Source organism: Phalangium opilio, unplaced genomic scaffold, assembly GCF_054372755.1.
Source record: "Phalangium opilio isolate 3A_F unplaced genomic scaffold, DU_Popi_V2 ptg000039l_1, whole genome shotgun sequence".
NCBI classification, from domain to species: domain Eukaryota; kingdom Metazoa; phylum Arthropoda; class Arachnida; order Opiliones; family Phalangiidae; genus Phalangium; species Phalangium opilio.
This window is the reverse complement of record NW_028324162.1, coordinates 3,471,293-3,484,247: the sequence shown is the minus strand read 5'-3', so window position 1 is coordinate 3,484,247 and position 12,955 is coordinate 3,471,293. Positions and strand designations below refer to the sequence as shown.

The 12,955-nt window shown below is 37.2% G+C and overlaps 1 protein-coding gene across 1 annotated transcript; it reads left to right on the top strand.

Annotated features, from left to right (window-relative positions):
* Positions 1-10,836: 10,836 nt before the first annotated feature.
* Positions 10,837-11,835, top strand: LOC149681289 (uncharacterized). Its single transcript, XM_089834509.1, has one exon. It carries the CDS (start codon positions 10,837-10,839, stop codon positions 11,833-11,835), a length of 999 nt encoding a protein of 332 aa, XP_089690635.1.
* Positions 11,836-12,955: the final 1,120 nt, after the last annotated feature.

The window sequence follows — 12,955 nt, the reverse complement described above, 5'->3', positions numbered from 1 at the left end:
AACTAGATGAATCGTTGTAGGTCAATAATAGGCCAAACTAGATGAATCGCTGTAGATCAATAATAGGCCAAACTAGATGAATCGTTGTAGATCAATAATAGGCCAAACTAGATGAATCGCTGTTGATCAATAATAGGCCAATCTAGATAAATCGCTGTAGATCAATAATACGCCAAACTAGATGATCCGTTGTAGATCAATAATAGGCCAAACTAGATGATCCGTTGTAGATCAATAATAGGCCAAACTAGATGATCCGTTGTAGATCAATAATAGGCCAAACTAGATGATCCGTTGTAGATCAATAATAGGCCAAACTAGATGAATCGTTGTAGATCAATAATAGGCCAAACTAGATGATCCGTTGTAGATCAATAATAGGCCAAACTAAATGATCCGTTGTAGATCAATAATAGGCCAAACTAGATGAATCGTTGTAGATCAATAATAGGCCAAACTAGATGATCCGTTGTAGATCAATAATAGGCCACACTAGATGAATCGCTGTAGATCAATAATAGGCCAAACTAGATGAATCGCTGTAGATCAATAATAGGCCAATCTAGATGAATCGTTGTAGATCAATAATAGGCCAAACTAGATGAATCGCTGTAGATCAATAATAGGCCAAACTATATGAATCGTTGTAGATCAATAATAGGCCAAACTAGATGAATCGCTGTAGATCAATAATAGGCCAAACAAGATAAATCGCTGTAGATCAATAATACGCCAAACTAGATGAATCGTTGTAGATCAATAATACACTAAACTAGATGAATCGTTGTAGATCAATAATAGGCCAAACTAGATGAATCGTTGTAGATCAATAATAGGCCAAACTAGATGATCCGTTGTTGATCAATAATAGGCCAAACTTGATGTTCCGTTGTAGATCAATAATAGGCCAAACTAGATGAATCGCTGTAGATCAATAATAGGCCAAACTAGATGAATCGTTGTAGATCAATAATAGGCCAAACTAGATGATCCGTTGTAGATCAATAATAGGCCAAACTAAATGATCCGTTGTAGATCAATAATAGGCCAAACTAGATGAATCGTTGTAGATCAATAATAGGCCAAACTAGATGATCCGTTGTAGATCAATAATAGGCCACACTAGATGAATCGCTGTAGATCAATAATAGGCCAAACTAGATGAATCGCTGTAGATCAATAATAGGCCAAACTAGATGAATCGTTGTAGATCAATAATAGGCCAAACTAGATGAATCGCTGTAGATCAATAATAGGCCAAACTATATGAATCGTTGTAGATCAATAATAGGCCAAACTAGATGAATCGCTGTAGATCAATAATAGGCCAAACAAGATAAATCGCTGTAGATCAATAATACGCCAAACTAGATGAATCGTTGTAGATCAATAATACACTAAACTAGATGAATCGTTGTAGATCAATAATACACTAAACTAGATGAATCGTTGTAGATCAATAATAGGCCAAACTAGATGATCCGTTGTAGATCAATAATAGGCCAAACTAGATGAATCGTTGTAGATCAATAATAGGCCAAACTAGATGAATCGCTGTAGATCAATAATAGGCCAAACTAGATGAATCGCTGTAGATCAATAATAGGCCAAACTAGATGAATCGTTGTAGATCAATAATAGGCCAAACTAGATGAATCGCTGTAGATCAATAATAGGCCAAACTAGATGAATCGTTGTAGATCAATAATAGGCCAAACTAGATGAATCGCCGTAGATCAATAATAGGCCAAACTAGATGAATCGTTGTAGGTCAATAATAGGCCAAACTAGATGAATCGCTGTAGATCAATAATAGGCCAAACTAGATGAATCGTTGTAGATCAATAATAGGCCAAACTAGATGAATCGCTGTAGATCAATAATAGGCTAATCTAGATAAATCGCTGTAGATCAATAATACGCCAAACTAGATGAATTGTTGTAGATCAATAATAGGCCAAACTAGATGATCCGTTGTAGATCAATAATAGGCCAAACTAGATGATCCGTTGTAGATCAATAATAGGCCAAACTAGATGAATCGTTGTAGATCAATAATAGGCCAAACTAGATGAATCGTTGTAGATCAATAATAGGCCAAACTAGATGAATCGCTGTAGATCAATAATAGGCCAAACTATATGAATCGTTGTAGATCAATAATAGGCCAAACTAGATGAATCGCTGTAGATCAATAATAGGCCAAACAAGATAAATCGCTGTAGATCAATAATACGCCAAACTAGATGAATCGTTGTAGATCAATAATACACTAAACTAGATGAATCGTTGTAGATCAATAATAGGCCAAACTAGATGAATCGTTGTAGATCAATAATAGGCCAAACTAGATGATCCGTTGTAGATCAATAATAGGCCAAACTTGATGTTCCGTTGTAGATCAATAATAGGCCAAACTAGATGAATCGTTGTAGATCAATAATAGGCCAAACTAGATGATCCGTTGTAGATCAATAATAGGCCAAACTAAATGATCCGTTGTAGATCAATAATAGGCCAAACTAGATGAATCGTTGTAGATCAATAATAGGCCAAACTAGATGATCCGTTGTAGATCAATAATAGGCCACACTAGATGAATCGCTGTAGATCAATAATAGGCCAAACTAGATGAATCGCTGTAGATCAATAATACGCCAAACTAGATGAATCGTTGTAGATCAATAATAGGCCAAACTAGATGAATCGCTGTAGATCAATAATAGGCCAAACTAGATGAATCGTTGTAGGTCAATAATAGGCCAAACTAGATGAATCGCTGTAGATCAATAATAGGCCAAACTAGATGAATCGTTGTAGATCAATAATAGGCCAAATTAGATGAATCGCTGTTGATCAATAATAGGCCAATCTAGATAAATCGCTGTAGATCAATAATACGCCAAACTAGATGATCCGTTGTAGATCAATAATAGGCCAAACTAGATGATCCGTTGTAGATCAATAATAGGCCAAACTAGATGATCCGTTGTAGATCAATAATAGGCCAAACTAGATGATCCGTTGTAGATCAATAATAGGCCAAACTAGATGAATCGTTGTAGATCAATAATAGGCCAAACTAGATGATCCGTTGTAGATCAATAATAGGCCAAACTAAATGATCCGTTGTAGATCAATAATAGGCCAAACTAGATGAATCGTTGTAGATCAATAATAGGCCAAACTAGATGATCCGTTGTAGATCAATAATAGGCCACACTAGATGAATCGCTGTAGATCAATAATAGGCCAAACTAGATGAATCGCTGTAGATCAATAATAGGCCAAACTAGATGAATCGTTGTAGATCAATAATAGGCCAAACTAGATGAATCGCTGTAGATCAATAATAGGCCAAACTATATGAATCGTTGTAGATCAATAATAGGCCAAACTAGATGAATCGCTGTAGATCAATAATAGGCCAAACAAGATAAATCGCTGTAGATCAATAATAGGCCAAACTAGATGAATCGTTGTAGGTCAATAATAGGCCAAACTAGATGAATCGTTGCAGATCAATAATACACTAAACTAGATGAATCGTTGTAGATCAATAATAGGCCAAACTAGATGATCCGTTGTAGATCAATAATAGGCCAAACTAGATGAATCGCTGTAGATCAATAATAGGCCAAACTAGATGAATCGCTGTAGATCAATAATAGGCCAAACTAGATGAATCGTTGTAGATCAATAATAGGCCAAACTAGATGAATCGCTGTAGATCAATAATAGGCCAAACTAGATGAATCGTTGTAGGTCAATAATAGGCCAAACTAGATGAATCGCTGTAGATCAATAATAGGCCAAACTAGATGAATCGCTGTAGATCAATAATAGGCCAAACTAGATGAATCGCTGTAGATCAATAATAGGCCAAACTAGATGAATCGTTGTAGATCAATAATAGGCCAAACTAGATGAATCGCTGTAGATCAATAATAGGCCAAACTAGATGAATCGTTGTAGGTCAATAATAGGCCAAACTAGATGAATCGCTGTAGATCAATAATAGGCCAAACTAGATGAATCGTTGTAGATCAATAATAGGCCAAACTAGATGAATCGCTGTTGATCAATAATAGGCCAATCTAGATAAATCGCTGTAGATCAATAATACGCCAAACTAGATGATCCGTTGTAGATCAATAATAGGCCAAACTAGATGATCCGTTGTAGATCAATAATAGGCCAAACTAGATGATCCGTTGTAGATCAATAATAGGCCAAACTAGATGATCCGTTGTAGATCAATAATAGGCCAAACTAGATGAATCGTTGTAGATCAATAATAGGCCAAACTAGATGAATCGCTGTAGATCAATAATAGGCCAAACTAGATGAATCGCTGTAGATCAATAATAGGCCAAACTAGATGAATCGTTGTAGATCAATAATAGGCCAAACTAGATGAATCGCTGTAGATCAATAATAGGCCAAACTAGATGAATCGTTGTAGGTCAATAATAGGCCAAACTAGATGAATCGCTGTAGATCAATAATAGGCCAAACTAGATGAATCGTTGTAGATCAATAATAGGCCAAACTAGATGAATCGCTGTAGATCAATAATAGGCCAATCTAGATAAATCGCTGTAGATCAATAATACGCCAAACTAGATGAATTGTTGTAGATCAATAATAGGCCAAACTAGATGATCCGTTGTAGATCAATAATAGGCCAAACTAGATGATCCGTTGTAGATCAATAATAGGCCAAACTAGATGATCCGTTGTAGATCAATAATAGGCCAAACTAGATGATCCGTTGTAGATCAATAATAGGCCAAACTAGATGATCCGTTGTAGATCAATAATAGGCAAAACTAGATGATCCGTTGTAGATCAATAATAGGCAAAACTAGATGATCCGTTGTAGATCAATAATAGGCAAAACTAGATGAATCGTTGTAGATCAATAATAGGCCAAACTAGATGATCCGTTGTAGATCAATAATAGGCCAAACTAGATGAATCGTTGTAGATCAATAATACGCCAAACTAGATGAATTGTTGTAGATCAATAATAGGCCAAACTAGATGATCCGTTGTAGATCAATAATAGGCCAAACTAGATGATCCGTTGTAGATCAATAATAGGCAAAACTAGATGATCCGTTGTAGATCAATAATAGGCAAAACTAGATGAATCGTTGTAGATCAATAATAGGCAAAACTAGATGAATTATTGTAGAACCTAGGCTATTAGGATGGACGTCAGTAACTGTTTTAATATTATTTTGTTTGTATAGACCTTTGACTTCACATATCTCAGAGCACAGATTGGGCTTCATTTCGACACCGACTTATACAATGTAGTCAGTAGAAGTCCTTAATTCTGCTATTGTGGATGATAATTTAATATTATCACTATTAATCAAAGCATATTTAAGCTCTTTATTGAAACTCTAAAGTTTCCCAAATTGAAGTTAATTCAAGCTACAGCCCTAAAGACAACTGCGTACCCTATCTTTTTTATGATGTTTCGCCTTATTTCTGTTTTAATTGATACTTCGAATTCCGGAGACATATTTCTGGTGTCAGATTAGATGATTTCGAGGAAGTGTATTCGTAGTATAGAAAATACGCCGGCACAATACGATATCAAATTATTTCTAATATTGAGATTGAAAATGAATTTGGACCAAAACAACGGACTCATTAAGTTATTTGCGTGAAAAAACAAACTCGTTTCTCGCGTATAAAAACTCGCTCGCTGCTCGCTTGACTAAATTCAGTTCTTTCGAAATTACCCTTTATGGCGTTATAATTGAAATATAAACTTTTGGAAAAGGTTCCCAGGAATGATTTGAATCACGCAATTGCGTTGAAAAAAAGCGGAACTCAAGAGTTTAACTTCTTTCTAAATAAATCACGTCCAACCACAACAGCTTATTTCTAGATTTTTGTTCTTAATTGCGAAGCATAAAAGCGGACAAAGAAACGTTTTTGCGTCACGCGAAATTCTTGAATAAAGCTTTATCTTTTCAAGTATAGAAACACTAGTCGAATACTGCACTTTTTCCGACCCACGGTTTTCGCCATAGCGAGCTGAAATATATCACGAAAGAATGGTGAAGCTCATTCGTGGCCTGTCATCTATCCGTATATTTTGTGTTTAATTCCCGAAAGCAGCGTCGTTTAGCATACGAAACGTACGTAAGGAAAAAATTTTCATTTTTTAAAGGCAAGCAAAATGAAAAAGAGTATGATTTTTGACCACCTGAAAGCACATTCGATGTGAGTATAGACGTGCTAATAGAATTTCGAAATAAAAAACCCCTATGGGAATGGTCTATTGGGCCAGTTATTGTACACCCCTGGAATGTTTTGTGTGTTAATGTTAATTGTTTTCATTGAGGTCGTGGTGGGTATAACCATTAAGTCATAAGATATGTTCCATAAGTTCATCACTGGTTACTGAGAGCTTGTCATGAAGTGACATATATGAAACCTCAAAAATTCTCGTAAAGCGACGCCTGGTGAAGGGCTGTCAATTGCTTAGTACAGAATAAATAAGAAGATGGGCTGCAAAACCAGGTGTAGTCAATTCTCGCGTCGTTCTCGAACTAGCTCTCAGTAAGTCTCTACCATTACGAAGTATTGGTAGTGTTATAAGCGTATGATATGACTATTACTTATTTATCAGAAACGCTAGATTGCTAAACGTTTTCCCTTAAATCCGTATTGGGACTTAAAGGGTAGTGAGGTTTAGATAGTTTTAAATAATTGATAACGTGACACTTCTGTTGTTAGCCTCCATAGAGCATGTATAGTGCGATTGTCTTACTAAAGCAACAAAGCGACGTCATAACTGTGCGCTTTTGCAGGATTTTTCCGAAATAATTGACATTTTGAAAAACATTGGACAGGTACTGCCGCGTAGGACCGAATTCCCATTCGACCGAACTATTAAATAGAATTATTAGTAATAATAGCGTTCACTTTCGGTCATTTTTAGAGAAAAATGGGTTGAAACTATAGTAAACAAGACGGCTCAAGGGCTCGTAATAGGAGCCACATCGTACGAGTGAATAGCCCCTCTATACCCTACCCTAATGAGTGGATAACTCCTCTATACCTTACCCTTATGAGTGGATAACCCTTCTATATTTTACACTAATGAGTGAATTGCGCTATCTTTTACAATGCTTAAATGATTTACCGTGCATAAAATCAGAGTTAATAGCCCCTCGATGCCCTACTCTAAACAATGATAAAATTATAACTGTATAAATTTACTTATGCTGTAATTCTAATATTCCGGCGAATCGAAGAACAGATAGTTTTAGTGATAATCCCCTCGATGGGTTTACAACATAGACTTATGCCGTTGCACACTTATCGCATCTTATAAATTTCTAACAAGGACTTACGCCCGGAAACTTATGAAAGAGAAAGTTTAGTTACAGTGATTACCCATTTTAGTGATTATCCCCTCGAATTACCTTAAGCAATGCTAAAATGATCAAACGCATAACGCTCATTTAACACTATGTTAGCTCTATCTAAACCCACATTTGAATTAACAGCCAAAACGTTCCAGTCAAACATAATATAGATGACGATAGCTACCGAACGAGAACGAAACACATGAGGAGCGCGGTAGGGGGAAAGTCGTTATCTATTTAATTAGCACATAAATAAAAAGGAAATAAATATAAAAACCCCAAACATACAACTTCATCCGACCCCACAGATAAAAATTCAAAAGAGGTACCCCACGCCACATCACCCCGAAATTTTAGTAATAAAACTAAACGATAAAACCTCGCGGTTTCTAACAAGTCTCTATTACTCGGTGGTAGAATGTCTTCCTATTGACCCGGGTTTGATTCCCGCCTGCGATCCGAAAAACATTTTAATTAAAATTAAATCTCTAACCGAGCCCAGTTAGCCCTATGGGTGGGTTGTGGTAATATAGAGTTCCTTTTAAGCTAAAATATAACGATAAGGAAAGCGAAAACTCCGGACACAACTACTACTACTACTATTACGGTTCGGGTCAAACTAAGAGCCTACCGTATACTACGATGTGGCTAAAAAAGAAATTACAAAGTTAAGAAATCGGTTTTTTTAATTATCATTTGGTAGCAACACTGACTTATATTTTTATTTTCATTAAGGTCCTTGCATAACAGAAGCGGGCCTTTTCCAAAAAGTGCTATATTTATTAAGGTCCTTGAAAAAATAAACGCTTTATTTATTAAGCCTTATCCTTGATCAATGAAGATCTTCCTTTTCCAAAATATTGCTCGTTTTATAGGTTAGGCTAGGTGCGGCGAGGTTAGTTTAGGTGTATTTTACCAATTATATTTGGCAAGTAAATGTTCATTAACATAAATTGACACTATTTTTGTGACAAAACAAATTGTACGTATAATTATTTATGGGATAAGTTAAGTAAATAAAACTGCACCGGAAACAGTGTTACGTAATACGTATAAAAATAAAAATTGGCGAAATATTTCATTCTTCTAAACTCTAAATTTTGCTTACTATTTTTCAAAATACTTGGGTTTTGTAGTCATTTTACCTAACCACTCAATCGTTATAAGTTAAAGGGTATGAGAAGCTTCGTTTGAAAAACCTCTGATTTATATAGCAAAAGATAGAATTAATTACTGTGAATTCAAAAATATCAAGCTTTTAATTCTCCGATTTCTAGTTATTTGGCAATATGCATTTGAAAATGCTTCATATGAAATTATTTAAAATCCACTTTTTAAGAAAGGCTACAAAGTTTTCTTGTTTTTGACGTCACACACGCGAGATGGTGCCACTCTCTCCGCTATCAGACCCAGAGTTTAGACAGGGAAGAACGAGGGGGAGAAGCATGGACAGAGCTCGAGACGCGTATACCTCGTCATAGTGATGTCATAAAACAGCCGAACTAGCTGACAATACAAAATGATTTATATATCGAAACTGAGTTTTCGTGATTTTCCAATGGATTTTAAAAATAGAAACTTTGGTTCAATTATTTTAAAATGTAGTAGAGACTTGAAAGTGTAATATAATACCACTTTCGTGCTAAAATATGATATGAAATTTTAAATTCCCATACCCTTTAATAAGATGTTTGTGACCAATGTCAGAATATTTGTGTTACCGGGATTTTTATTTTAATCCCAATGAGAAGATTTAAGGGGGCAGACCGACCCCTCTCCTTTCCACTCACCCACTATGTTAAGCTCTTTGAGGGAGATCGTCGTTTGTCCCACGGTCCGGACAGCCCCTTTATGAAAAGATATTCGTCCCATAGGACTGAATCGAAAATCCGCCAAGTTGCTGGGTTTTCGGCCGAATGGGAAGTCGGTCGTATGGGAGAGGGAAATAGGCTATTAGACACGTATTTTAGTCCAAAGCCTTTCAATTCAAAAATTTACGATTGGTTCATTAGCTGCTGTGTCTTTGAAATTCACTCCTGCACATGTATATCGAAACGAAAGAGCTGTTCAGTTTATTATAGTTTTCTTGCCAATTCTAATGTTCTAAAGTTTGGATTCCTTTGCACACATTAAAAAAAGGAATAACTGTCATTAGAGAGTATGGCTTATAAGATGGCGGTCACTCTAAAGAAGGAGGCGGGTTTTTCGGTCCCCTACCCTTTTTTATTGATCACAATGAGAAAATGACTGTATAGATTTATAATAGTTTTGTGAGCTTTTAAATTAAGACCATAAAGAAATTGTTTTACAATGATGACAAATTTTATTCTATGGTTAAGAGTTAATTACAATTAATATTCAAAAAATTAGATTGTTAAAAACTATGCAAATATATTCAATTTTACAGATTAAAATTTATTTGATATATCCGTAAGGCGCGTAGTATAGTCCTCGGTATAGTCGAGGAAGACTGACTTTATCGACAACCACCTGATATGTTTTAGTTCGATCTATTGTAATTAAAGTGTGATTAGGTAGGTGGCGTATTTGGGGACCGATGGTACTTGTACTGCGTTTATTTTGAGTTTGCCTTGACTGTTTACACGTAACAGTTTTTTCATGATGTCAAAATTAACGTGATTTTCGGTAGATGAATTAAGGTATATGCCTTTAAACTTGATGATATTGGTTTTTTCCCTGTTTCAGGGTCGAGAATATCCCTTTAAAAACATTTGGGCCCGGCACTGCCATATTTGCAACCGTATACGGTTCTAATTCGTAGTGTAAGGGACATGGGCGCTCTCCTCTCCTTTTGGAGCGAAATGAGCGTTTTGAGAGGAGAGAAACGATCAAACTCAAGGTAGATGCATTGATCTTGAAACAAGTCACCGGAGTCTTGCCAAGTGTACCATGCGACCCAAACAAATGGTCACACCTGCAAGGATTACAATTGGCAGATCCACTCTTTCATACACCCGGAGAAGTGGACCTTCATTTGGGTGCAGATGTCTACATGGACATAATTTGTGAAGGCCAATGTAAGGGACCAACAGGCACCCTAGGCGCTTTAAACACAATTTTTGGTTGGACTATTTCTGGACCTCAAGACACGAGTATCAGCCAATCAGATATTCAAGTACATCATTGCAGCATTGATACTCTACTACAGAAATGTTGGGAAATCGAAGAATTACCTCGCAAGAAGGGACTCGCACCAATTGAAGTGCAATGTGAAGAGCATTTCCTCAAGACTCATACGCGAGATTCTACCGGAAGATACGTGGTGCGACTACCACTACGGCATGAACCAGAAGCTCTTGAAAACTCACGGGATCGAGCGGTTCGTCGCTTTCTAGCCAATGAACGACGTCAACAATCGAAGCCTGATCTCTTTGACCAATATCGAACCTTTATGAAGAACTAAGAAGCTTTGGGTCACATGGAACTTATCAAGCCAAATGAATTGAACAATGATCAGATTGTGTCCCATTACTACCTGCCCCATCATGGCGTTACCATGGAAACAAGCACCACTATTAAATTAAGAGTCGTTTTTGACGGCTCAGCCAAGACTTCTACTGGCCTATCATTGAATGACATAATGATAGTCGGCCCTCCTCAACAAGACGACTTAATCAAGTTGTTAATAATTCGTTTCCGGTCTAATCTTATTGCAATGACAGCAGACATCGAGAAAATGTACAGACAAGTTCGTGTTCATCGTGAAGATACGGACTTACAACGCATTGTTTGGCGAAGCAACATCAACAAACCTCTGAAAGATTATTGCTTGTTGACAATCACATATGGTACTGCTTCACCACCGTACCTGGCCGTCAGACCACTTCAACAACTCGCACAAGATGAGAAGAACGCACTTCCATTAGCATATGAAGCACTCACTTGTGACTTTTACGTAGATGATCTCATGTCAGGAGACAACTCAATCAGTCAAGCCTTGGCATTACAAGCAAAATTAATCCAAGTAACCACAAAGGGAGGCTTCCAACTCAGGAAGTGGGCCTCAAACGAATCAGTTGTATTACAGTTAGTGCCAGCTAAAGCAAAAGAAGTCGAAGCTTCTCTCAACATTGACAAGAATGAATCCATCAAGACATTAGGTCTTCATTGGCATCCTGCCTCAGATCAATTCACATTCATCGACCAGTCCCCAAGTATGACGCTCAAGGTCAGCAAGCGAACGAGACTCTCAGACATTTCCAGATTGATCGATCCACTTGGACTGTTAGCACCAGTAACTATCAGAGCCAAACTTCTCATGCAAGAAATGTGGCGACAGAAGAAAGATTGGGACGAGGAACTACCTCCTCATATCATCCGTACATGGCAAGAATTTCGTAAGGAATTACCAGAAATGGAACGTATTTCAGTTCAACGACATATTTCGGCGACAGCGGGCAGATCAAATCGCAATTGATTGCCAGCAAAACAAGAGTTGCACCTTTGAAACCAATCACAATAGTCAGATTGGAACTCTGTTCTACTTGTTGATTTGATCCTGATCATACTTGAAGCTTTGAAAATCAACATAACAGAAGTTCAATTTTGGTCAGACTCAACAACAGTTCTGGCCTGGCTGGCATCGCAACCATCACGGTGGAAGACCTTTGTAACAAATAGGGTTTCAACAGTTCAAGAAACTCTTCCAGCAGCTCACTGGCATATGTACTTGGTACTCAAAATCCAGCTGACTGTGCGTCAAGAGGCATTCATGTCAATCAGCTACAAGGTCTCCTACTATGGTGGCATGGACCATGTCTAAATCCATCCTCCCCAATCATAGAGGACTTCCGTAATGAGAACGAGAATTGTCTTGTTGATGAAAAACGTATACACACATTGGCCATATTCAAACAAATAGACACATTTTTGCTTGCAAAATATTCATCATTGACCCAGTTGATTCACGTAACAGCGTACGTTCTTCGTTTCATTCACAACGCAAGAAATGGAACTACAAAACGTCAGGGTCCTTTAACAACGTTAGAATATGCATCAGCATAACGTCATTGGATCAAAGCCACTCAACTTGAATTATTTTCCATTGAAATTCAACAACTTCAACAAAAGAAAGCAATTTCTTCTACGAGATTATGTCCATACCTTGACGACAATGGTATACTAAGGGTAGGCGGTTGACCCCGTCATGCCAAGTTGCCAATAGAACAAATGCATTCAGCCATTTTACCAAGACAAGCGAAGCTCACCGAGCTATTTATCAAACATGGACACCTGAAATATTTTCATGGCGGTTCACAACTCATTTTGACGAATTTGCAAAGACGTTATTGGATCGTAGGTGCACGTGACGCCATCAGATATCACATACGAAGATGCATTACATACGTACGTCAACAGGCTACCAAAAGACAACAACTTATGGGTGATTTACCCTCAGCTCGGGTAAACCCTGCTCGTGCGGTCCATTTCTACTAAAAGTCATCAAGGGTCGAGGTCACAAACAATTCAAAGCGTTCATCGCAGTATTCATTTGTTTCACCACAAGAGCATTACATTTCGAACTAGTAAGCGATATG